The sequence below is a fragment of the Coregonus clupeaformis genome, chromosome 31 (genome assembly GCF_020615455.1).
Source record: "Coregonus clupeaformis isolate EN_2021a chromosome 31, ASM2061545v1, whole genome shotgun sequence".
Taxonomy (NCBI): domain Eukaryota; kingdom Metazoa; phylum Chordata; class Actinopteri; order Salmoniformes; family Salmonidae; genus Coregonus; species Coregonus clupeaformis.
In genome coordinates this window covers 10,054,752-10,081,228 of record NC_059222.1, presented here as the reverse complement: position 1 = coordinate 10,081,228, position 26,477 = coordinate 10,054,752, and the positions used below count along the sequence as shown (strand labels likewise).

The 26,477-nt window shown below is 44.9% G+C and overlaps 1 protein-coding gene across 4 annotated transcripts in view; it reads left to right on the top strand.

The window, feature by feature from the left end:
- Positions 1-26,477, top strand: part of LOC121547516 (transformation/transcription domain-associated protein) — an 89,736-nt gene that overhangs the window by 20,154 nt on the left and 43,105 nt on the right. For 2 of the 4 annotated variants that reach the window (XM_045209776.1, XM_045209775.1), the window contains 25 exons: positions 516-635; positions 844-963; positions 1,190-1,354; positions 1,628-1,809; positions 2,058-2,256; positions 4,458-4,586; positions 5,340-5,606; positions 5,880-6,086; positions 6,890-7,048; positions 7,189-7,356; positions 7,509-7,619; positions 8,461-8,607; positions 9,572-9,785; positions 9,973-10,101; positions 10,836-10,985; positions 15,418-15,480; positions 16,753-16,952; positions 17,252-17,373; positions 18,458-18,671; positions 19,209-19,388; positions 19,808-19,954; positions 20,340-20,459; positions 21,559-21,849; positions 23,502-23,639; positions 24,036-24,148. In XM_045209776.1, coding sequence (XP_045065711.1) covers positions 516-635; positions 844-963; positions 1,190-1,354; positions 1,628-1,809; positions 2,058-2,256; positions 4,458-4,586; positions 5,340-5,606; positions 5,880-6,086; positions 6,890-7,048; positions 7,189-7,356; positions 7,509-7,619; positions 8,461-8,607; positions 9,572-9,785; positions 9,973-10,101; positions 10,836-10,985; positions 15,418-15,480; positions 16,753-16,952; positions 17,252-17,373; positions 18,458-18,671; positions 19,209-19,388; positions 19,808-19,954; positions 20,340-20,459; positions 21,559-21,849; positions 23,502-23,639; positions 24,036-24,148 — 4,055 coding nt within the window. The remainder of the gene's footprint in view (positions 1-515; positions 636-843; positions 964-1,189; positions 1,355-1,627; positions 1,810-2,057; positions 2,257-4,457; positions 4,587-5,339; positions 5,607-5,879; positions 6,087-6,889; positions 7,049-7,188; positions 7,357-7,508; positions 7,620-8,460; positions 8,608-9,571; positions 9,786-9,972; positions 10,102-10,835; positions 10,986-15,417; positions 15,481-16,752; positions 16,953-17,251; positions 17,374-18,457; positions 18,672-19,208; positions 19,389-19,807; positions 19,955-20,339; positions 20,460-21,558; positions 21,850-23,501; positions 23,640-24,035; positions 24,149-26,477) is intronic. The other 2 variants (XM_045209777.1, XM_041858839.2) reach the window with 1 other exon arrangement.

Genomic DNA, 26,477 nt, shown 5'->3' with positions numbered 1-26,477 from the left:
AACCTAACCTTACCTGGTGCTATACCCTATCAAAATGTTCTGTGACATTTTAAACCAACTCAGTTTATCCCCCCATTTCATTTTAACATCCTATAAAAGTCACTAATAGTAAAGTCATAGAAATCAATCATCATAGAAGTCATCAAGTTGTAGATGGTACTCTCAAACCCGCTTGTCTATATTCCAAAACAACCAATCACCACTCCGCTACTAGTGACATCACTTCCTCATCCCCTGAGCTGTTTTACCTTAGAAACGCCCTGTCGCGCAGTTCCAAATCGACCCCTAGCCCCTACTCCCTAGGTATTCGTGGAGATCTAGCCAAAAATATCTCAAAAAGTGTCTAGGGATTAGGCCGGACTAAGGGGTCCATTTGGTATTGGGCTAGTGTATCTCAACAGTTACTGCAAAATCAAGATGTCTGTCCAAGACGTGGGTAAAGATTTCTTAATACTAACTCTATTTTATTTGCTCACCTCCACCTTCCCTCTTGTCCTCTCCCTCCCCCTCTCTAGGAGATGAAGATATGTTCGGCTATTATCAACCTGTTCCACCTGATCCCAGCAGCTCCTCAGACTTTGGTCAAACCTCTGCTGGAGGTGGTCATGAAGACAGAGCGTGCCATGCTCATAGAGGTACTAGGCACCTCAATTATCTCCATCCCTCCACTCCCCTCTGTCTTTTTCTCTCCCTCCTCTAATCTCCTCATCCCACCTCTCCATCTACCTCTGAATTATAGTTCCCCTACACTTCCTTTTCAGTCTCTCCGTCTATTTTTTTTATATTGTCAACCCATCAGTGTGTGTCATGGACATGGTTAACTGATTGCCCCCCCTCTTCCAGGCTGGCAGTCCATTCAGGGAGCCCCTGATCAAGTTCCTGACGCGTCACCCGTCCCAGACCGTAGAGCTGTTCATGATGGAGGCCACACTCAATGACCCACAATGGAGCCGCATGTTCATGGTGAGACAAATGCCCTCCTGCCAAGAGCCTCGGGCACATTACGTCTCACTACCGAGTTTTAACTGTGTCAAGAGGAATCCCTGTGTGTTGCCAAATACAAGTGCAGTTTTGGCTGCTAACATTTTGCTCTGGTTGTTCTCATTCAGCTGGTTTGCTCTATGGATCTCTAAGAAATTCATTCCATATTTCCCATTCTCTTAATCCCCTTTCCACTATTGTGCTCCAGAGTTTCCTGAAGCATAAAGAAGCCAAGCCCCTGAGGGACGTGCTGGCCTCCAACCCGAGCCGCTTCGCCCCCCTGCTGGTCCCTGCTGGTACCGCAGCCACCGCTAGACCTGGGTCCCCCTCCACGAACACAGCCAGGCTTGACTTGCAGTTCCAGGCCATCAAGGTGAGGGAGGATGCTCACGGATGCACAGCTATGGACACACGCGTGCACTCCATTACACACACACACACACACACACACACACTGAAGCACACACACACACACTACACACATGCACCCTCCCTTACATTTACATTTACCCCATGACACTTAATGCAAATCTACCGCTGACAGGCTAGTTTCCGCCATATTGCTTACACCTATCAAAGATTTTCCAACAGAGTTTGTTATACCTTCTCACACCTTCGAGTCTACCACTTTCTCTCCTCTTCTCAGATCATCAGTATCATAGTGAAGAACGAGGAGGGCTGGTTGGCGGGGCAGCACTCTCTTGTCAGCCAGCTCAGACGGGTCTGGGTCAGCGAGGCCTTCCAGGAACGACACCGCAAAGACAACATGGCCGCCATCAACTGGAAGGAGCCCAAGCTGCTGGCCTACTGCCTGCTCAGCTACTGCAAGTATGTACCACACACACACCATGATAGTGTTGGCTTACTGCCTGCTCAGCTGCTGCAAATATGCATCAGTTGCACTACCACTTGTCAATACTTCTTAGCTCAAGAGGCTTGAGAGAGATGTATCCTTGACTGTGCAACCTCGATCTTTCATGTAAATCTTCAAAGACATTGATGTATGACTTATACAAAAGTCTGAAAGGATTTGTACTGAGCACTCACCCTCTCTCCTTGTCCCTCCTCCCCTCCAGACGTAACTTCAATGAGATTGAGCTGCTGTTCCAGCTGCTGAGGGCGTTTACGGGTCGTTTCCTGTGCAACATGACCTTCCTAAAGGACTATATGGAGGAGGAGATCCCTAAGAACTACAGCATCGCTCACAAACGAGCCCTCTTCTTCCGCTTCGTAGAGTTCAACGACCCACACTTCAACGACGAGCTCAAAGCCAAGGTAACCAACCCATCTCTCTCTCTCTCTCTCACACACACACACACACACACACACACACACACACACACACACACACACACACACACACACACATACACACACACACACACACACACACACACAGATATGGATGTATGGGAACACAGCATCCCCTGAAATGTATTCACACACACAAAGATATGTCGAAAGACCGTTATATTAAAAACACAAAATCGGTAAATAAATGGCAATATTCTTCACAAACTCGTAAGTGACTGTTCCCTGCTGAACTGCAGCATTTTGATTTCAACGGTGCAGCGCCAGTTTACCCCCTGATGAATTCTGCTGCTCATATAGTCATCCTCTTAATTGTTCTCCTCTTGCGAAGAGCAGATGCTGTCCGTGTGTGTGTGATAGTGCTTGATTGTGTGTTCTTGTATGAGTTAGAGATGGGACGATAACCCGAAGAATTATCAACACTGACCATAACGATGACTTATCGCAGGCATTTTGCTGATATCGTTCATTACAACAAGTAGCCTATACTAGAGAAATGTGTTTGAAATGAAACAAGTTTGCTAATATGGATGATTGTTAATGGTACAATTGCTATCTAGTAGGAGTAGTTGAAAGGATAATAAAAAAAACTGATGCACATTGTTAAAATTATCTCCCGAGTGGCGCAGTGGTCTAAGGCACTGCATCGCAGTGCAAGCTGTGCCACTAGAGATCCTGGTTCGAATCCAGGCTCTGTCGTAGCCGGCCGCGACCGGGAGACCCATGGGGCGGCGCGCAATTGGCCCAGCGTCGTCCAGGGTAGGGGAGGGAATGGCCGGCAGGGATGTAGCTCAGTTGATAGAGCATGGCGTTTGCAACGCCAGGGTTGTGGGTTTGATTCCCACAGGGGGTATGAAAAAAAAATAATGTATGCACTAACTGTAAGTCGCTCTGGATAAGAGCGTCTGCTAAATGACTAAAATGTAAATGTAAATGTTAAAATGTATCGTTCTATTTGTCGTTATTTAATTTATGGCTCTACTGTGTGTGCCCATATGTGCATTACCTCCACTGACATTTTAAATATTAGTCTTAAGCATTTGGCACCCTATTCCCTTTATAGCACAATAATTTTAAACAGGGCCCATAGGGCTCTGGTCAAAAGTAGTGCACTTTATAGGGAATAGGGTGCTATTTGGGGTACAGAAACAGAGGCCTATTCACATATGGTGAAATAATAGGCCCAATGTTACTAACAAAGGGGTGTTCTTTGTAGTAGCCCTCCTCCCAAGAGATGTTTTCCCCCTAGCCTAACATCTGGGCGATTTTAACATAATGCATATTTCTCTCTCGCCCGCTCTCTCTGGTTCAGCCACAGGCACTTCCTCTGCTGTAATAGATAATGCTAATGCCTCCGCTAGACACACACACACACACACACGCTGTAGAAGGAGGACACTAATCATCTAATGGCACTAAAGTAATGTTGGGCGACGTCTGTATGATTGATATCACAGAAACTCTAAATTAATGGGAACATATGAGACCAAATAAGAGTGCGTCGCGCTATGCATTTCCTCTCCCTCTTATCTGTGCCTGTTCGTGTGTGTGTGTGTGTGTGTGTGTGTGTGTGTGTGTGTGTGTGTGTGTGTGTGTGTGTGTGTGTGTGTGTGTGTGTGTGTGTGTGTGTGTGTGTGTGTGTGTGTGTGTGTGTGTGTGTGTGTGTGTGTGTGTGTGTGTGTGTGTGTGTGTGTGTGTGTGTGTGTGTGTGTGTGTTAATGGCAGTGTTAGAGCATATGCTGCCACATGATGCTTCTATTAAAATATGTCCTGCCTAGAGGATGATGTATAGTGTGGAGACTAGTTCATTAGGGGAGAGTACCTATAAATGCACTCATTAGCTCCGTTATTCTGCTACTGACTGCTTAATCATTCCTTTGTCTTGAATGTCTACCATTGATATATGCTCTTTTTTATTGATTTATTTTGTATATGCTCATGTTACTGTGAGGAGTTTACATTAGTAAGTTGAGAGAGATTTGACTAAGTCGCTGTGGATCAGTGTCTGCTAAATGTAAACAACGTGGAATTTTATTTGACTGACATTCCTGCCCTTTTATCTCGTCTTTAGACCTTTTAAAAAAGACTACACCCATTAGTGAAGTTAGAGAAGAGAAGTTATCAGGTGTGTATCTGTTATTACAACCTGTCTCTTCCTGTCCCAGGTGTTGCAGCACATCCTGAACCCAGCGTTCCTGTACAGCTTTGAGAAGGGGGAGGGGGAGCAGCTTCTGGGACCGCCCAATCCTGAGGGAGACAACTCGGAGAGCATCACCAGTGTCTTCATCACCAAGGTTAAAAAACAAACAAACCAACGCCTCGCCCTCAAGACTCTTCATGGATGGCCTATCCTTTCTCTACACCCCTGTCCTTCTCTCCTCTTTTCATCCCTTTCTCCCTCTTAATTTGTTACATCCATCTCTACCTCTTTTTCCTTTTATTCTGATCCTCTTCTCCCTCTCTCCTCTCATCCCTATCTTCCCTTGCCCATCTTGCCCCCTCTTCCTGCTCTCATCCTATTGTCCTCTCTCCTCTCTTCCCTTGCCCATCTTGCCCCCTCTTCCTGCTCTCATCCTATTGTCCTCTCTCATCACTCTGTCCATCCATCAGAGCAGTGTGTAATGTCCTGGCCTGCCTGGCAGTACTGTCACCGTGGCAACAGTAAAGGTCACTGTTTTGTTTGTCTTGAACACGATCTAATCATCGTCTCTGACTCACTATCTGACTAACACCAGACCTAGTATGGATCTGATCATCTGGTTGGGTTTTAAACTCATTTCCTCTCGCCTCCTTTCTACATGACAAATTATGCATTTTAAGTCTTTGGAAAATGCCACTGCCAAAAACAACTATTCCCCCACCCTCCCCAAATCGAATTATATTGTATTTATTTATTGAATTATATAAATTGCTTTGTTTAAAAAGACCTATAGAATGTACATCAAATGTGATGACAAGGTATTGATGCTCTTCTCCTTGCCCTTCTCTCTGTGGAAAGAAATGTATTGAAGAACAAGTAATATAATACATCCATCTCTCCCCTATAGGTCCTGGATCCAGAAAAGCAGGCAGACTTACTAGATTCCCTCCGTATCTACCTGCTCCAGTTCTCTACTCTCCTGGTGGAGCACGCCCCCCACCACATCCACGACAACAACAAGTCCCGCAACAGCAAGCTGCGGCGCCTCATGACCTTCGCCTGGCCGTGCCTGCTGCCCAAGGCCTGTGTTGACCCTGCCTGCAAGTACAGCGGCCACCTGCTCCTGGCACACATCATCGCCAAGTTCGCCATCCACAAGAAGATCGTACTGCAGGTTACTTTCCTTTTTTAAAATATAGTCTGCATTTTCTGTGAAATAGCTTGAAATTATTATATTGTGGCAGGCTGTTGCCATTGATCAACTCTTTTGTCTTGTCCACATTGATGTGGAGGGCACTTGACCAGCATCATTCTTGGAGGTTGCTGGTCTGTTTTTAGGCTACATAATTCAATTTAGAAAGGATATCCGCTCACAGATTTATGCCCCCAAAAGTAACGTTTTACGTTTGGCATGGATCATATTTCTTCCACTTGTGCGTGTATCTAGGTGTTCCACAGCCTGCTGAAGGCCCACACCATGGAGGCCAGGGCTATAGTCCGCCAGGCTATGGCCATCCTGACCCCGGCCGTGCCAGCCCGCATGGAGGACGGACACCAGATGCTGACCCACTGGACACGCAAGATCATCGTGGAGGAGGGACACACCGTCCCTCAACTGGTCCATATACTGCACCTTATCGTCCAGCACTTCAGAGTGAGTGACACACACACGCGCACACACATATACACACACATACATGGATGCAGGAAGACACACGCAGTTAGACACACGCACACACATTCTAGCACGCAGGGTGGATTTGTCTGTATAATTATACTTTATAAAACCACTAATTCTATGGGTCTTGTACTTCCTATACCCTTCATCATTATGATCCCAGCCAGTAGATAGCTGTTTAGAACTAAACTGACGCCCGGTGAAGTTCATTCTAGATTGCTCTGTGACACACTGCTCTCTGACCGAGACCACTCATCTCATCATCATTACCCTGGAGAGATGAGTCTGTCATGATGGACATGTGTGTGTGTAGAGAGTTAAGTGTGTATGTCTCCATCTCTGACAATGTAGATGGCACTCATCTCACACTCTCTTTGCAGTGTGTGTGTGTGTGTGTTTCCATGTAGACAGGGCTTAGCTGTGCTTTCTGTCTGGGGTTGAGAAGTCCCTGTCAGCCATCAGAGATAATCACTCCATCTGAACCGCTCTAATCATCTCTGACAATGCTGACAGCACTCCAATAGGATAGCAGTGTCATAGAAGCACTCTTTTCAGAGTATTTGTGTATGTTTGTCTCTGTGCGCTTGACCCTTTGGGGTTTGATTGTGTGAGTGGGCATTCTGGCTAAGTATAGGACTAATAAGTGTGTGGGCCTTAAATCAGTGGTGTCTAGAGCATACCTGTGTAGCCTAGATGAACACACACAAGGTATTTCCCCTGTCCCGCCGTTTTCTCCCACGTGGTGTCTAACCACGTACCCCCTTCCTCCTTGTCCCCAGGTGTACTACCCGGTGCGTCACCACCTGGTGCAGCACATGATCAGTGCCATGCAGCGTCTGGGCTTCACCCCCAGTGTGACTATTGAACAGAGGAAGCTGGCTGTGGACCTGGCCGAGGTCGTCATCAAGTGGGAACTACAGAGGATCAAAGACGCACTGGTACACACGCGCACACACATTTTATGACATTAATAATTATTTGTTTGAGGAAAGAACACGTTAATTGTTTCTCATATGGTACTCTTCATTTTACAACTGTAGAAAGTTGATTTTGGTGGTATTTGATTCCTTTTTCTTAGCCGGAGGTGGAGGGGGCCGACCCAGGTGGGAGTGGTGAGGGGACCAGTGCAGGGGGTACCGGGGGGGTAAAAAGAGGCCTCTCCATGGACTCTGCTGCCGGACAGGACGTGAAGAGGTTCCGTACTGCCACCGGAGCTGTCGCCGCGGTAACACCGCCCAGCACAAGTGTACGTATCAGGAGGGAATATATTATTTTCTCTGGTCACTTGGTCAGGAAAACCGAATGGGTCTATGTAACAGCTCCACAGTGCCTTCTGATTGGCTAGGTTAAATTTGCGTGTGTTTGTTTGGGCTCACCCTGTCCCCTGTGTGTGTGTAGGTGTTTGGCCGCAGTACATCCATGCCGGTAACAGAGACCCTCCTCACCAAGCCAGTGGAGAAACAACACACAGACACCGTGGTCAACTTCCTCATCCGCATCGCATGCCAGGTAAAACACTCCTTTCTCATGATCACAGGTACCCCCCGGTCACTGCATCACAGTCAGCATGCCTTGGTAGCAGCAGCAGATGTTCAGCCCTGGACTTTCATTGAGGGACATGTCCTTGGTTCTGGATCTGTGGGCTTTACCTGAAATAGAACCGGGAAAGAATGTCACCTTCTCCTCTGGGCACCATTGTACATCCTTGCCATGTGAATGTGCTTCGTTTTACTTAGGTTACTTGCATTACAACTGTCTGACACTGAAACAGCTGCTGCTTTTACTCCGTTTTGTTTCACAAGACCTGTGGATTAATTAACCTTTGTCTATTTTCAATGGAAGATGATAATGATAATTGTTTTTCTTGGGGAACATAACAATGTCGCTCAAACAGAAGGGGAACTAACAAAATCACTGACAACAAACAAAGTGGGGTTTTAGGAGGGGTTCTGAAAGACACTGAAAGTTGATTAGCAACAACAACTGGGACCTAAAAGACACCCACAGTGAGCGCCTACTAAATTTCCCCACTACGAGGCAAACAAAAGAAAAAGCTACACTAAACTTAAAGACAGGAAGCATTGTCTTTCTAGAAATCAAATAGGGACAGCCAACCAAAGGTGTTGACCCTCCACATCTCTCAAGGCAACTGGAGGGCTGGGCCAGCCGCTCTTAATTAGCACCTTCCCATTAACAAGATGGCAACCAGCACAGGTGCAACACATACTGACTAACAAGGTGACACCAATCGGTGCGCCCTACATGCTAACGTGCTAAAGTCTAACCTCTAAACATAAATGGAAAAACCTGTAACATGATGATGATTATGATGTCTCCTCCCTCCCTCCAGGTCAATGACAGTGCCAATGTGGCGGGGTCTCCAGGTGAGCTCCTGTCCCGTCGCTGTGTCAGCCTGATGAAGACTGCCCTCCGCCCTGACATGTGGCCCAGAGCTGAGCTCAAACTACAGTGGTTTGACAAACTCCTCATGACTGTGGTAAGGCTTCACAGAAATCTCAGCTTCTAGCATTCTAGTTGTTTATTTTGTGTTCACATTGAGGTTTTGCTTACTTCTGGGCAAAATTGCTTTATCATGCCTCTAGAAATGATTTGTAAATCTCACATCAACTTACAACATACAACCATCAACTCAAATCCACCATGTATAGCTGTGTTTTCAATGAGTGAGTAACTGAAGTATGTTCTTGCAGAGTTTCCTCCTGGGATTTGGCCTTCAGTCAGTTGTTTTCCTCAGCTCCTAAGTTTCAGTCTGTCTTCCTATTTTAATTCCTTTGTCCCTTATCAGTTCCCTGTCATTATTTAGTCATTATTTGAAGCCGCAGCCTCACTCAGTGTAGGAGAGATAACTAAAGTAAATCCACCCGGACTGCCTTGACTGTCCTCCCCTCCTCCACCCTATTCATAAGCTTCCTAGGACAAGGTTATCTGAGTGCAACCCCAAATGTCTGACAATGATTGTTTTTCTCTCTGTGGATCACTGCAGCCCCCCCTCAAACCGAGCCCCAACCTTACCTGGGGGGGCTGAACAGTACATGCCCAGCAGTCTTATCCAGACCAACGCTTTAAATCAGATTACCTTTTATCTCATTGTACTGCCATGTCAGTCATTAAAGTTACAGCGGGAGAGGGCATAACACACACACACACACACACACACACACACACCTGTCTGAAACACACCAGAGACTAGGCGTTATTCTGTTCCTACAGCACTGAATCAAAACCTTTTAACTTAGACCAGAGCCTTATCAACCGAGCCACCTTGTTCATTATTACACATTAGACCAAATGGTCCGCTCCAAATCCTCTATCTATCTCCATCTTCTCTCCTCCCTCTCGCTCTACTAAATAGAGAGTGAAATTGACAGCACTCCAAAAGGATAATCTTAGATAATTGATGTATTACCCTGCACTCACATTATTTTTCTCTCCACCTCCAGGAGCAGCCGGCCCAGGCTAACTTCTCTAACATCTGTACTGGTCTGGAGATCCTGTGCTTCTTGCTGACGGTGCTCCAGTCCCCAGCCATCCTAACCCACTTCAAGCCCCTCCAGAGGGGCATCGCTGCCTGCATGACCTGCGGCAACACCAAGGTCCTGCGGGCCGTCCACTCTTTGCTCTCCAGACTCATGAGCGTCTTCCCCACCGAGCCCAGTGAGTCCCAGCTGTATTAGTAGATCCCAGACTGGTGTCTGCTGTGACATACTTTTAGGAGTTCTCCTGTGACCCGTTGACTCAGAAAGAATCAGCTGCTGACACGCTATTGGGGGAACTGCCTTTTGAGTCGATAAGCCAAACTTCATTCTACTATGATCAAATGTGTTACCTTTTCCTCTCCCAGGCACGTCAACTGTAGCGTCTAAGTATGAGGAGTTGGAGTGTCTGTATGCAGCGGTGGGGAAAGTCATCTACGAGGGCCTCACCAACTATGAGAAGGCCACCAGCAGTGCTAACTCAACACAGCTGTTTGGTAAGACACCTACCAGTACCAATGCGCACTCTCTGTTACTTTCTCTGTCGGCCTCTTTCTCCCTTGCACTCAATCATTCCTGCTCGTTCGCTCTCTCTCAGGCGCGCCTGCACACACTATCTCTCTATCCAGCAATTAGAGGTGTAGGTGTGTTTTAAATCTAAGGCAATGGTCTGTGCAGGGTGGGTTAACAGCTCGTCTGGTTAAATGAACGGTGCAGCACAGGTCAGTCAGTCTGTAGGGGTAAAGACCGATTTTTCTCTTTCACTACTTCTAATATCAGTTTTATACCAGATGTCAGAAGTTTTTCTGAAAAGCTTATTTTTAATGCATGAGAATAAAGTCTCAATTTACACGGAGGTGGCATTATTTATTTAAGTAAGTGGCACAAAGTGACAAATGGCTATTGGAGAACACTCTAAAGGTAACGCTATTTGATACCTTTTCCCGAAATGGCAACAGTGGTCAATAACTGCCTTCATACCCTGTCCTCTCCTTGAGGGGTTGTGTTACACACACACACACACCGCTGGTATGATGCATGTCTCGCCGACGGTGACATTTTAACATTCGTCTCCCCTCCACAGGAGACCGATGATTTTTCTCCACTCTGTAAATTGGTTAGATTTCCTCCAAAAACGACCTTGTAGTGTGTGTGTGGGAGATGGTGACATTGTCTCAAATGTATTTTTCTCTCTCTCTCTTTTTTTTTTCTTTCTCTCTCTCTCTCCCAGGTACGTTGATGATTCTGAAGTCTGCCTGTAGTTACAACTCCAGCTACATCGACAGGCTCATCTCTGTGTTCATGCGCTCGCTGCAGAAGATGGTCCGAGAACACCTCAGTCCCCAGCAGGCCACCCCCGGGCCCACCGAGGCCAGCACAGGTTGGGAATACACAAACAAACAGACTCACACGCATTCAGAGACACACACACACACACACACACACACACACACGCACATACAGGTTTCCAGACTCACTTTTTCCCCTGGTGGAACTGGTGCTACTTAGTTTTTCAGTTGGTGGCACCAGCCCATCATTTGGTCACACCTACATTTTGCCGTAATCCTCTTATAAAGTTATTCACGGTGCAAAAAAATATGTTCCATCTAACATGTCCAACCTAAAGCAGTGATTGTCATGGATTTGTTGGTTGACAATTAGGCTATTGTTGCTATACACTGAGTGTACAAAACATTAGGAACACCTGCTCTTTCCATGAGACTGACCAGGTGAAAGCTATGATCCCTTATTGATGTCACTTGTTAAATCCACTTCAATCAGTGTAGATGAAGTAGAGGAGACGGGTTCAATAAGGATTTTTAAGCCTAGAGAACATTTGAGACATGGATTCTGTGTGTGCTATTCAGAGGTTGAATGGGCAAGACAAAATATTTAAGTGCCTTCGAACGGGGTATGGTACTAGGAGCCAGGCACACCGGTTTGAGTGTGTCAAGAACTGCAATGCTGCTGGGTTTTTCACGAATTGAGGCTGTTCTGAGGGCAAAAAGGAGTGCGCATCTCAATATTAGGAAGGTGTTCCTAATGTTCTGTACACTGAGTTTATTTTACAGTCAAAATAGGGCTGAATTTTTTTTCTTCTCAATAGATTCATTTGCCTACATATTTTTTGTCCACTAATATCACATGCTGTAGGCCAGGGTTCTCCAACTGGCAGCCCGCGGGTGATTTTATTTATATTTGGACATAAAATACTAAAAACACCAGCAAATCAGCTCCAAGTGGTTTTAATTTAGGAAATTCCCACGCATAATAGAGACACAGTGCCTTCAGAAAGTATTCACACCCCTTGACTTTTTCCACATTTTTTTGTTACACAGTGGGATTTAATTGGGCCTCCCGAGTGGCGCAGCGGTCACTATAGATCCGGGTTCAATCCCGGGCTGTGTCGCAACCGGGAGACCCATGAGGTGGCGCACAATTGGCACAGCGTCGTCTGGGTTAGGGGAGGGTTTGGCCGGCTGGGATGTCCTTGTCCCATCGCACTCTAGCGACTCCTTGTGCCGGGCGCATGCACGCTGACTTCGGTTGTCAGCTGTATGGTGTTTCCTCCGACACATTGGTGCGGCTGGCTTCCGGGTTAAGCGAGCAGTGTGTCAAGAAGCAGTGCGGCTTGGCGGGGTCGTGTTTCGGGGGACGCATGGCTCTCGACCTTTGCCTCTACCGAGTCCATACGGGAGTTGCAGTGATGGGACAAGACCGTAACTACCCATTGGATATATCAAAATTGGGGAGAAAAAGGGGTGACAAGTACCCCCCCAAAAAATGTATTTAATTGTCATTGTCTGTCAACGATCTACACAAAGTACCCTGTAATGTCAAAGTGGAAGAAAAATTCTAACATTTTGAAAATAAAAATATGGGTAAAAAACACTAATATATCCTTGATTAGATAAGTATTCAAACCACTGAGTCAATACATGTTAGAATCACCTTTGGCAGCGATTACAGCTGTGGGTCTTTCTGGGTAAGCCTCCAAGAGCTTTGCACACCTGGATTGTACAATATTTGCACATTATTCTTTTTAAAACTCTTCAAGCTCTGTCAAGTTGGTTGTTGATCATTGCTAGACAGCCATTTTCAAGTCTTGCCATAGATTTTCAAGCCGATTTACGTCAAAACTGTAACTAGGCCACTCCGGAACATTCAATGTCGTCTTGTTAAGCAGACTGAACTAGGTTTTCCTTTAGGATTTTGCCTGTGCTTAGCTCTATTCTGTGTCTTTTTTTTATCATGAACTCCCTAGTCCTTGCCGATGACAAGCATACCCTTAGCATGATGGAGCCAACACCATGCTTGAAAATATGAAGTGGTACTCAGTGATGTGTTGTTGGATTTGCCCCAAACATAATGCTTTGTATTCAGGACATAAAGTTAATTTCATTGCCACTTTTTCTGGCAGTTTTACTTTAGTGCCTTGTTGCAAACAGGATGCATGTTTTGGAATATTTGTATTCTGTACAGGCTTCCTCTTTTTCACTCTTGTCAATTAGGTTAGCATTGTGGAGTAACTACAATGTTGTTGATCCATCCTCAGTTCTCCTTTCACAGCCATTCAACTCTGTAACTGTTTTTTAAAGTCATCATTGGCCTCATGGTAAAATCCCTGAGCGGTTTCCTTCCTCTCTGGAAACTGAGTTAGGAAGGACGCCTGTATCTTTGTAGTGACTGGGTGTATTGATACCATCCATAACATTACCATGCTCAAAATGATATTCAATGTCTGCTTTTTTATTTTTACCCATCTACTAATAGATTCCCTTTGCGAGACATTGGAAAACCTCCCTGGGCGTTGTGGTTGAATCTGTTTGAAATTCACTGCTCAACTGAGGGTACAGAGATGAGGTAGTCATTCAAAAATCATGTTAAACATTATTGCACATAGTGAGTCCATGCAACTTATTATGTGACTTGTTAAGCATATTTTTACTCCTGAACTTATTTAGGCTTGCCATAACAAAGGGGTTGAACACTTATTGACTCAAGACATCTCAGCTTTTCATTTTTAATTAATTTGTAGAAATTTCAAAAAACATAATTCCACTTTGAAATTATGGGGTATTGTGTGTAGGCCATTGACAAAAAAATCTACTTTTAATCCATTTTAAATTCACTCGAACCAGGGTTTGGAACCAACAATTATTTTCAAATCATTTTGTTCTGAACAGAAACATATTTTTTTCTCGTTCCGTTCCACTGTTCTGAACCAAAAAAATACAAAAAGTAACTGTTTATCGTTCCTTTTTAAACTTCTGACATTAAATTACTTCACAAATGGATAAAGTAGCTTGCTAAGGAGTGGGCAAGCTATGTACATGCATTGGACGGACAAGTCTAGTGTAGGGTGCGACATTTGACTGAAATTTAGCATGTGAGGAGAGCGCTGGGCATGAAGTGCTGGGCGTCTTGTTGTTATGACATGCATTATCTGAATTAGGCCAGATAATTATACCTACGGAGGAGCGGCTTCTAAGAAGGAACTTTGAATGTTTTTGAACTTTTTGGCTTAGTGTTGGACCAGAGCTAGCCCTTGATCATGACTCTCAGTTCCGTTAAATTACACAATGCTGTCTAGAGTTTTTGAGAGCTAGACCAGAGCTAGCTAACAAGCTTGTGTGTACAGAGCGGCAGCAGATTTTAAATATAAACTTGTGTTCTGAATCACGCCAGTAAACTTGTCTTGCCTTTTTGTACTTAATAAATCCAATGTGAAACGTGATTACTATAGTATCCTTAACTAGCATTGAAAAAGTGAATCCATTCTTCTCTAATTAAAAATCGCTCTCCCTAATTTCTGAATCTCGCCTGTAACTTCAGTAGCTAGTGTAGACTATGCATGCTTCGGAAGGGCAGGTAGTCTACACACACACTGGCAAAGATTTTCAGCTGGCAGGCATGCAGACGATGGAATACGTTTCTGAGTGACCGTAAGGGCTTTGAATAGGCACTTTCTTGTGGGACATTTATTTTCTTTTTTTCTGAACGTAAAATAACATGAACTGGTTCCCATGCTTTTAAAATAACTTATTTTCGGGAACAGTGTAGATAACTTTCGTTCTACTTCTGTTCCTCGGAAAAGTACATAATTTTTCGGTTCTTTTCCCTGAACCGGTTCCAACCCCTGGCTGTAACACAACAACATGTGGAAAAAGAAAGGGGTGTGTGAACTTTCTGAAGGCACTTTATATGTGATCTATACAAATGTAAGCAGGTTTGAAATGATGTTTTAGCCAAATATTCTATCTGTTTTGACTTCTTGCGTTCAATTTTCAGTCCACAAATTATTTGCTATTACGTTTCGGTCCCCTGATCATCCTCTCCAGAAAAAGTTGTCCCGCGGCTGAATCTAGATGATGATCCCTGCTGTAGGCTAATTCATTTTGGACTAATTCACCTCTTAAGGAAGTGGAAATTCAAACACATTAGCTAGATTACTAAATAAATATAATATGGCTGCTAGTTAGCTGTGTAATTGATTTAATATTAATTGTCTCAACAACAAAAAAACGTTGTCTACCCAATGACTTATATAGGCCTACGGGTATGCACTGACTCACCACGAAACACTGCGGTATGCACTCGCTCGCGCTCTCTATCTTGAAGCCGTAACCTACCAGAAACGTTTGTTTTAAACCGGTGCCAATCACTCAATATTGAGAAATAAATGTTATACCTACAGCAAGCTGTGATCCTCTATCCAACAGAAACAACAGTATGTGCTTTCAAACAATGTTTTCCCCGCTATTACAGTTTGAAATGTTGCGCAATCAGAACACATCTTTCTCTCCCTCTAGAGCGCACAGGAGGGAGAGGGAGTGAGAGTGGCTCGCTCATCACAGCAGCCGCCAGCGAAACAGGTACAGGGGCAGATCAGACCCGTTCATTGTAGGAATCAGGATAACGCATTTTACTGTTTGACCAAATCAGGATTTTGAAAAATAGGGAGTTTTGAATGAGATGACCAGCTAGAATTTGCAGCTTGCACCGATGCGACCATTTCAACATTTAACTGGCATAGCCAAGTTAAAGGGACTTTAAATGGGTCACACTCTGGAACCTTAACACACGCATACACACCTATTACCTTGGACCTCCCACATACTCAGGCCCACCAAACACAGTTCTCCCAGTAGATGTGTTACCTAGCCCCAGCAGCCCAGGTTGGATGGCATCAGGTTACTTCTAACACTGCCCGGCTCTCTGCTCCATTTCCTCCAGTCATCGGCCATTAGTGCTCTCCCAGTTCTATAATACAGTCTTCCTAAATTAGACTTTATCAAACGGGTGAAATTTCAGCTGGCTGACCTTAGCACCCCCTGCAACCAGTTGGAATTTCCCTAATCTGTGTGATACTGAGATGAGAGGGTGTAGCAGTCAAATCACAATGTGTGTGTTCCGGGCACCTCCAGAAACCCCTCAGGACCCAGATCTCAGATATCCCCGTATCTCGGGTCTGTTTGGCCTATACAGAAGCCCCTGTATCAGTGTGAATGGCTGTAAGGTCCGGAAGATCCCCTGGGCTGATAGAGGTCTCACTGGGAATGTACTACGGCTCTGATTCCCTTCCTGGGTTGTAGATGCAGTGAGATGCCTCTGGCTGAGACAAAGAGCCTTTTACCTTGCACTGTTTCTCCAAAGGTTAGGTGGTCCTCCTGTTTAGTGTAGTACGTTTTCTGCAAGTTAAGTCTTGCGGCATTAGTGTGGCCAATGGGTGCTGCTGCAGTGAGACTGCATTTAGTGTTTACTGTTGGCCATAGCTAATGAGCCCAATCCAAGCACCTCTATCCCTGCTCTTCCAAAGCCTGGTAATGATATTGAGATGCTATCAGGCCTTTAAATGGCTCTCAAATGACCTGTATGTTCACTGTCAAGGAACACAAACACACTCCGTTACACTCACTGTGTAGTGAATGCAGTTAAGTGAATTTACATTGTATGTCTTGACCTAACCTTTCCCCACAGTGACTAGCGAACTAGTGATGCTGTCTCTGGACCTGGTGAAGACGCGTCTGTCCGTCATGACCTCTAACCTCTCCCTACAGTGACCAGTGAGTTGGTGATGCTGTCTCGGGACCTGGTGAAGACACGTCTGTCCGTCATGACCTCTAACCTCTAACTTCTCCCTACAGTGACTAGCGAACTAGTGATGCTATCTCTGGACCTGGTGAAGAGTCGTCTGTCCGTCATGTCCATTGAGATGAGGAAGAACTTCATCCAAGTCATCCTCACGTCGCTCATCGAGAAGTCTCCCGACGCCAAGATCCTCCGCGCCATCGTCAAGATCGTGGAGGAGTGGGTGAAGAACAACTCCCCCATGGCAGCAAACCAGGTGAGAGGACCATTTTTCATCACGTTTCCCTGTTGGCCATTTAGCAAACACTGTGGACATACGCTGCTAATGATCTGTGTAAGAACAACTAGCCAGCAAAGCAATCTGGGAACCAGGAAACACAAACCTACACAGGTGTCTTTGCTCTGAGTCCAGCAGAGGGACAGAATGAGGAGGGAGCGAGAACCAAAGGTTCTTCACACTCCCCCCTTCAGATGTACTAAAGATAAATGAACTGAATCAATCTGCTCTCTCTCCTCCATGTCTCTCGCTCCCTCCATCCCTCTCTCCATCCACAGATGCCCAATCTTCGTGAGAAGTCCATTCTGCTGGTGAAGATGATGACCTATATTGAGAAGCGTTTCCCTGATGACCTTGAGTTAAACGCCCAGTTCCTGGACCTCGTTAATTACGTCTACAGGTAATTACCCCCATTAATCACCTGGACGAGTATGCAGGGCAAATATACTGAGCGCTGCTACGCTTCTTCATCCATCGAGGCGGAGGAGAAGAGGAGGGGATGGGCGTAGAGAGAAGGAAGGGGGGGGCAGGGAGAGAGGGGTGTATGCCAGGTCACCGCCACAAACCATTCATCCATTGAGCGGGAGATGGAGGGATGGGAGTGGGGTGGAGAGAGCAAGGGAGTATGCCACCAAACCACCACCACTCTATCTATTGAGAGGGAGGAAGAGAAAGAGAGGTGGGGATAGGTTAGACAGAATGATGGGGGTTGGGTTTGAGAGTCTTCCAGTGACAGGACACATGGTGTGAGGGAGAGATGGGAGGGTGGCTGAGGGGTGAGAAGGGAGTCAGAGAGGTGAGGCAGCCAAGCGAAAGGTGACGGACTCCTCAGCCCACTGCTATTCATCCTGGCTGGCCCTCTAACCACACACAAACACCACTCCCCCGTCCCTCTCCTCCAGTCCTCAGAACTTGCCCCATCCCTTTTCCCATTCTGCCTGTTCACAGACGATCGGCTCTGTAAGTCACATAACTTTGAACAAGCTGTAAAACTATGATTGACTCATCACCGTCCACATCACATAAAGATAACAGAAGGACATAGCATCTGCTCCACGACGATGTCTCTGAATAAGTAGCTGGTTTAGTAGCTTTAGTATAATACACTTACTGCTGAGACATTACTCCTCCTCTCTTTTAAATACTCTAGAGGCCCGTTCACCAGGGCTGTGGGATGTTAACCGTTTTACTATTCCGCTAGGATTATCATTAAAGATAAATGCTCCATTTTTAAACATTTAGTTAAAGTAACCGTCTGCATCCTCCACTGTTTCACTCCAATGACCTTCATTGCTTCTTGTCCTCCACTCATTACCATGATGCTTTTAGCTACTTTGGTATCTTAATTCTTATGAAGGAGCTTGCTCCGAAACGCATTAGCATGAGTTACTGTATAGGAGAATTAAGTTGCAGTCGTCAACCTTTTTTCATTAGATATAAAGAATGGTGACACAAATACATTTCAACCCTCTTTGTACAAACAGGGACGAGAGTCTCTCAGGAAGTGACATCACGTCGAAGTTGGAGCCGGCCTTCCTGTCTGGGCTACGTTGCGCCCAGCCTCTGATCAGGGCTAAGTTCTTTGAGGTGTTTGACCTCTCCATGAAGAGACGTGTCTACGAGAGGCTTCTCTACATCTGCTGCTCTCAGAACTGGGAGGCAATGAGCAGCCACTTCTGGATCAAACAATGCATAGAGGTATGGAGACGTGCTAGGACGAGGGGTCGAATCATGACTATTTTGGATGTCAGTTGAGACATTTGAGATTTCGAGAGCTTGGGACTATAAGGTTATCTGCATTTTTTTCAAAATTGAGTTGACATAGCTTTGTTCTTTTCAATGTTCTCTACCTATGTTTTCAATGTACTCCAAATACCCCCAATTCATGTTAAGGTCAAAAGAATACAATAAAAAAAATTGCTCACACCATTTAAAGCAATGAGGTTTCGGAACTTTAAAGCCAATTATCTCAATCATCTTTTTGCAGATAGAACCTTGTAGTCCCAAACTCTCCATTTTTTTTGCAGTCCTTTGAAAAGAGGTTGCTGATTTGAGCTTTGAAATCTAACTATGTCCTGTTTTAGCACAAATAATTATTTGATACTGTGGTATGTGATTTAGCTTGTCCGTGATGCCTTTTTGTGAAGTGTCTACATAATGCTTCAGACCCCCTAGAAACTGTTAACCTGGCTTTCTGTGATCTCTTTTCTGTGTGACTCTCTGCCTCTGTGTTAGCTGCTGCTGGCAGTGTGTGAGCGTAACAGCATCATCGGGACCAGCTGCCAGGGCTCCATGCTCCCATCCATCACCAACGTCATCAATCTGGCCGACAGCCACGACCGCGCCGCCTTCGCCATGGCAACCCACATCAAGCAGGAGCCCCGAGAGAGGGAGAACAGCGAGACCAAGGAGGAGGTGAGGACGCCACGCATCAGGAGTCAGAGGGTCACACGGACACATACACACACACACACTGAGACATGTTGACACACACACAAAGACCCATTATCCCATCATGTGTATTTGTTATAGGAGAGGAATAACATCTCTATTTCTCCCTATTTGTTAACCTGTAGTTTCTGCTGCAACAAACTGTTCCCCACAGATGCAGTATTTATATAACAGTCAATATTTTCAGTTTACCTTTCCTCTCCCATCTCATCATGATGTTCATCTCTCCAAGGGGAAAGACTAAGTGCTTTTGCATATATTACAATAAATGACTAAATGCATCTCCCTCTCTCCTCTTCTTCCCTTTCCTTTCCTCGATCTCCTCCACTCCTTCTACTCTCTCCCCCATCCTTTCCTCTCCCTCCCCCCTCTCTCTCCTCCAGGATGTGGAGATAGACATAGAGCTAGCCCCAGGGGACCAGACAGCCATCCCCAAGACCAAGGAGCAGGCAGAGAAAGACACAGGCAACCAGCTGCACATGCTCACCAACCGCCACGACAAGTTCCTCGATTCCCTTAGAGAGGTCAAGGTGAGTTATGACACCAACCCTCGCCCTTTTGGTTAAAATCTTATTATTTTCCTCTGCAACCCTCCCCGCCCTCACTGTCAAGTTCATCAACGCTTTTAGCACTTAAGACTTTGGCTTTGAGCACACATTCTACATTTGATAGATTATATGGATGAAGCTTAAGGAAATATATTTGGAATGTCATAAATTGACCCTTGAACCTTAATCCTTCAGGTTGTTCTGCAGGAAAGTACCACAAAATATCCTGTGGAATTTCCTGCGTAACTTTTCTGTGGGATTTTTGCTGAAGGATTCCTGTAGGGATGTTTTGTAAAGGCGAGACGTTAACCCCTTATTGTCATTGTGTCAGATGCTGACCTGTGGTTGTTGTCATTGTGTGTGTCAGACGGGGGCGCTGCTGAACGCCCTGGTCCAGCTGTGTCACATCTCCACCCCGCTGGCTGAGAAGACCTGGGTACAGCTGTTCCCTCGCCTCTGGAAGATCCTGTCTGACCGGCAGCAACATGTAAGTACTGCCAGGTCAATGAGCAGTAACATGTCTTGTACTTCCAGGTCAAAAAGTTGGCACTAGATGGCCAGGCTACAATGTATGGTAAATGCAGTGTGCTCACAACTGTATTGGGGCCTGTTCAAAAGGGGGCAACATTCCAGAACGTTTAGGCTGAAGGAATCATGTCAGCTCCATAGAAATAGAATGAATATTGTAATAGTAATTATTTTCCAATGTCTATTCATGGTGTTTCTATCTGAAACGTTGAGATTAGCTATTTATACCTTCTATACAAGTTTACAGGTCAAAACCCTGGTTGTCATGCCGTGATAGAGGTCAAAGGCTATGGCATGACTCATTGTCTGTGTCATCATTATTCACCTGGACAGGGCCGACACGGGTCACAGGCTCTGCTCTGACCTGACTGGTCAGCACCACACTCACACACAGACCCTCTGAGACACACATACTGAGACCAACGCACACCTCAGCTCAGTGACGTTGGTTAGCAGACAGTCAGCCTGACCTTGACTCTCCCATTTCTACCTTAAAACATGCAATTTCCTCTTAATGAGGAACCATTCATTTATGCAAAATATGGAAGAAGAAAACACATACTGAGTTTAATGAACCAGATGGCTCCAGTATTAAGAGGCCCATTTAAGGGCTCCTGATTTGAAGTGATTGAGCTATTAACTTTCTGAGACGCTGGAAATAGAACTAGACGTCTTTTAATGATGTTTGTCACTCAAAGACGGACGTGGATAAATACTTAAATAGGTTGCATATTTATGCTGATAATTATCTGGTTATAAATATCTTAATTTGGTTTTAGGGTACTGACTGCTGGAGGAAAAATCTATTCAAGGCATTTAAATAGAGTGATTATTTTTGCTGAGGCTGTCTCTTAGATGATTATGCTGTGGTAGCTAATATGGTGGCTTCCAATTAGTTCTAGCTTGGTTTCAGTTGTGCATCATATTGCATGCTTTTGGCCATAGAAACACATTCTGTCTGTCCTCTTAACCTTAACTCTCCTTTCATCTCTCTCCACTTTCTTCTCTCCCAAACCTCCCTCTCCTCCCGCGTCACCTCCCTCCCCCTCTCCTCCCAGGCCCTGTCAGGTGAGATGAGTCCTTTCCTGTGCAGTGGGAGCCACCAGGCTCAGAGGGACTGCCAGCCCAGTGCCCTCAACTGCTTTGTGGAGGCCATGTCCCAGTGTGTTCCCCCTATCCCCATCAGGCCCTGTGTGTTGAAGTACCTGGGGAAGACTCACAATCTGTGGCTGCGCTCCACTCTGATGCTGGAACAGCAGGCCTTTGAGAAGGGCCTCAGCCTGCACAGCAAGCCCAAGCAGAGCACCACCGAGTTCCACGAACAGGAGAGCATCACTCCACCACAACAGGTACGGGTTTACAGACGACATCTTGTTCACTTTCAGTTCTATTAGATGAGTACATAGTGGATAACAGTGAGCTTGTTAACTTTTCTTCAGACATTGCCTTTGTACTTACTGTACAGTCCATTCATTAAATAGGTATGGCTGCTTGACAGGCACTGCATCCTAACTAGGAATGTAACGATTCCAGTTCAACTGTTTAAGATGTGTGTGCATCGGTCCACAGGACTCCAAACCGATCCAAATGTAGCGTGAATCAGTCAGAAAATGTATTCAAACATTATGAACTGCCGGTTCACTAACCTTTCACCATTAAAATGCTTGTAAGATGACTTGTGCAATAGTCAATCATAGGCTTTATTAGTTGGGAGACAACCCAACGGTGCCCACTGTAAACTCTTGTTGCGCATACTAGAAAGCACAACTTTGGGTATATCGTTGATTTAAGGTTATAGGGAAACTGACACTATCAGGACTACTTAAAAAAAAAAAAATCAACAGTCAAGTCTCCATTGAATGGGTTGATTTTAATCAAGTTACTACAATTTAGGCGATACATTTTGAATTTCAACAGTATCCCCCTTCAACATTCCAAACTGAACTTTACCTGCTGTGATCTTTGTGGCATAACAATGCAGCTGATTGACTGAAGATTATACCTACAGTAACATTATATATGCTTCTTTTGATTGATTGATTTGTTTTCTTAACATTAAGGAGTGGATGATTTTCTTGTTGTTGCTATGTATAAAAGAAACTGCAACCAATTAAACAACCTAGGTGTATTCATTAGTCGCACACTGTAGCGAAACGCTTTGCACAGTTTAACATGTCAACCTTCCAAACTGACCTTTGTCTGCCCTGACCTTTGTTGCATAAGAATGCAGGTGATTATCTAAGAATGAAACCTGCAGTGACATTATGCTGGAAAGAACATTAGATTGATTCATGATGATATTTGCCCAATATTTAGTAGGGGAGGGGAAAAAATTGACTTGAAATATGCACATTTTCATAAAGAACAACATGTATTTCAATTATTTTAGCTTTATGGTATGAGAATCGGTTTAACTTGAAGGTTAGTGTTAGACGTAGCTCTGTCATTTTATAGCATGACCAGATAGTATAAACTGGCAACCATTCCCATAGACACTTCCTTCTATTTATGCTTGTGCTACATTTTAGATTCTATTTTTATTCCATCAAGCTTCTATTTTGATTACTTTATTACTTAGTTTTTTATACTCTTATTGTTGTCGCATATCGAGATGTGAACCTGCAAGTAAGCATTTCATTGTACTGTTTACAACATGTATCCTGTGCATATGACAAATAAATTTGACTTGACACAGATCAGAGAAGTCAGCTCAGACCGATCCAGCTCAGAGAGGCCCAGCTCCTGAGCGCCATCAGCAGCAGCTTTTCATTTGGAATGGAAAATGAATGTCTTCATGCAACAACTGTTAGTGCATCAAATCCAATTGTATTGAACCGAATTGCATCGATTTATTCCTCTTATCAAACCGAATCACGCCGAATCGTTTCAAACTAAAACATATCGTTCCTGTATCGGAGCCCATGTATCTAGATGTGTGTCGAATCGTCTTTGAAAGGGAAGATGCACACCTCTGATCCTAACTCTTTGTGTGGTCCAATAGGAGATCCTGGACTCCCTGGCAGAGCTGTACTCTCTACTGCAGGAGGAGGATATGTGGGCGGGGCTGTGGCAGAAACGCTGCAAGTTCCCAGAGACTTCCACGGCTATCGCCTACGAGCAGCACGGCTTCTTCGAACAGGTGAGGCTTTGTTGGCTAATTTTATAGTGTTGAAAACATTGTACAATTATTTAGACTGCAAAGCCTACAGCTGGGTAGGTAGCTTTGCACGAGCCTTGGCTTGTGTGAGCGGGAACAGCTCATAGGTTCTTGCTCCTATCTCCTGTTTATGTAGCGTGAGGCAGCTTGATTTACAATACCCCCTGGACAGGGCGCTAGTCTATTGCAAGGCCTTGCCCCCAGTCTATCTCCTTAATGCCGAGTGCTAGGCAGACACGCACCGGGTCCCATCTTTACAGTATTTGGTATGACTCGGCTTCTAATCTCAGGGCGGACACTTAATCCACAAGTCCATGGAGTTGGTCACAGCTGAGTAGTACTGACTATTTACTATTTTTACTATTTTACCTTCAACAGGCCCAGGAGAGCTATGAGAAGGCCATGGAAAAAGCCAGGAAGGAACACGAGAGGAGCAACGCCTCTCCTGCCATCCTACCTGAGTACCAGCTCTGGGAGGACCACTGGATACGGTAAATAACTGATGTATTTCAAATCAAATCAAATCAAATTTTATTGGTCACATGCGCCGAATACAACAGGTGCAGACATTACAGTGAAATGCTTACTTACAGCCCTTAACCAACAGTGCATTTATTTTAAACAAAAAAGTAAGAGTAAAACAACAAAAAAGTGTTGAGAAAAAAAGAGCAGAAGTAAAAATAAAGTGACAGTAGGGAGGCTATATATACAATAGAATAAAGTGACAGTAGGGAGGCTATATATACAGGGGGGTACCGTTGCATAGTCAATGTGCGGGGGCACCGGCTAGTTGAGGTAGTTGAGGTAATATGTACATGTGGGTAGAGTTAAAGTGACTATGCATAAATACTTAACAGAGTAGCAGCAGCGTAAAAAGTATGGGGTGGGGGGCAGTGCAAATAGTCCGGGTAGCCATGATTAGCTGTTCAGGAGTCTTATGGCTTGGGGGTAGAAGCTGTTGAGAAGTCTTTTGGACCTAGACTTGGCACTCCGGTACCGCTTGCCGTGCGGTAGCAGAGAGAACAGTCTATGACTAGGGTGACTGGAGTCTTTGACAATTTTGAGGGCCTTCCTCTGACACCGCCTGGTATAGAGGTCCTGGATGGCAGGGAGCTTTGCCCCTGTGATGTACTGGGCCGTACGCACTACCCTCTGTAGTGCCTTGCGGTCAGAGGCCAAGCAGTTGCCATACCAGGCGGTGATGCAACCAGTCAGGATGCTCTCGATGGTGCAGCTGTAGAATTTTTTGAGGATCTGAGGACCCATGCCAAATCTTTTTAGTCTCCTGAGGGGGAATAGGCTTTTACTGGTGTAGTTGGTACTTTATGCTAGGTGTAATAACTACATAATTACTGTCATAACTATGTAGTTGCTATGTAATATCTGTATTTTCCATGTAATTAATGGTGTATAAAGTAACATTCAGTGTAACTACATGTTCCTTCCATGACAGACTGACCAGGTGAATCCAGGTGAAAGCTATGATCCCTTATTGATGGCACTTGTTAAATCCACTTCAATCAGTGTAGATGAAGGGCAGGAGACAGGTTCAAGAAGGATTTTTAAGCCTTGAGACATGGAATGTGTACAGTACCAGTCAACTTTGGACATACCAATTCATTCAAGGGTTTATCTTTGTTTTTACAATTTTCTACATTGTAGAATAATAGTGAAGACATCAAAACTATGAAATAACACATATGGATTCATGTAGTAACCAAAAAAGTGTTAAACAAATCAAAATATATGCTTTTCCAACTGTCTTGAAGGAGTTCCCACATACGCTGAGCACTTGTTGGCTGCTTTTCCTTCACTCTGCGGTCTAACTCATCCCAAACCATCTCAATTGGGTTGAGGTCGGGAGATTGTGGAGGCCAGGTCATCTGATGCAGCACTCCATCACTCTTCTTATTGGTCAAATGTTGGGTCATTGTCCTGTTGAAAAACAAATGATAGTCCCGCTAAGCACAAACAAGATGGGATGGCGTATCACTGCAGAATGCTGTGGTAGCCATGCTGGTTAAGTGTGCCTTGAATTCTAAATAAGTCACAGTGTCACCAGCAAAGCACCCCCACACATCACACCTCCTCCTCCATGCTTCACGGTGGGAACCACACAAGCGCAAATCATCCGTTCACCTAATCTGCGTCTCACAAAGACACGGCGGTTGGAACCAAAACTCTCCAATTTGGACTCCAGACCAAAGGACAGATTTCCACCAGTCTAATGTCCGTTGTTTGTGTTTCTTGGCCCAAGCAAGCCTCTTCTTCTTATTGGTGTCCTTTTTAGTAGTGGTTTCTTGCCTCAATTTGACCATGAAGGCCTGATTCACGCAGTCTCCTCTGAACAGTTGATGTTGAGATGTGTCGGTTACTTGAACTCTGTGAAGCATTTATTTGGGCTGCAATTTCTGTGGCTGGTAACGCTAATTAACTTATCCTCTGTAGCAGAGGTAACTCTGGGTCTTCCTTTCCTGTGGCGGTCCTCATGAGAGCCAGTTTCATCATAGTGCTTGATGGTTTTTGCGACTGCACTTGAAACTTTCAAAGTTCTTGACATTTTCCAGATTGACTGACCTTCACGTCTTAAAGAATGATGGACTATCGTTTCTCTTTGCTTATTTGAGCTGTTCTTGCCATAATATGGACTTACCCCTATTTGGTAAAAGACCATCTTCTGTATACCCTCCATACCTTGTCACAACACAACTGATTGGCTCAAACGCATTAAGGAGGAAATAAAATCCACAAATTTAACTTTTAACAAGGCACACCTGTTAATTTAAATGCATTCCAGATGACTACCTCATGAAGCTGGTT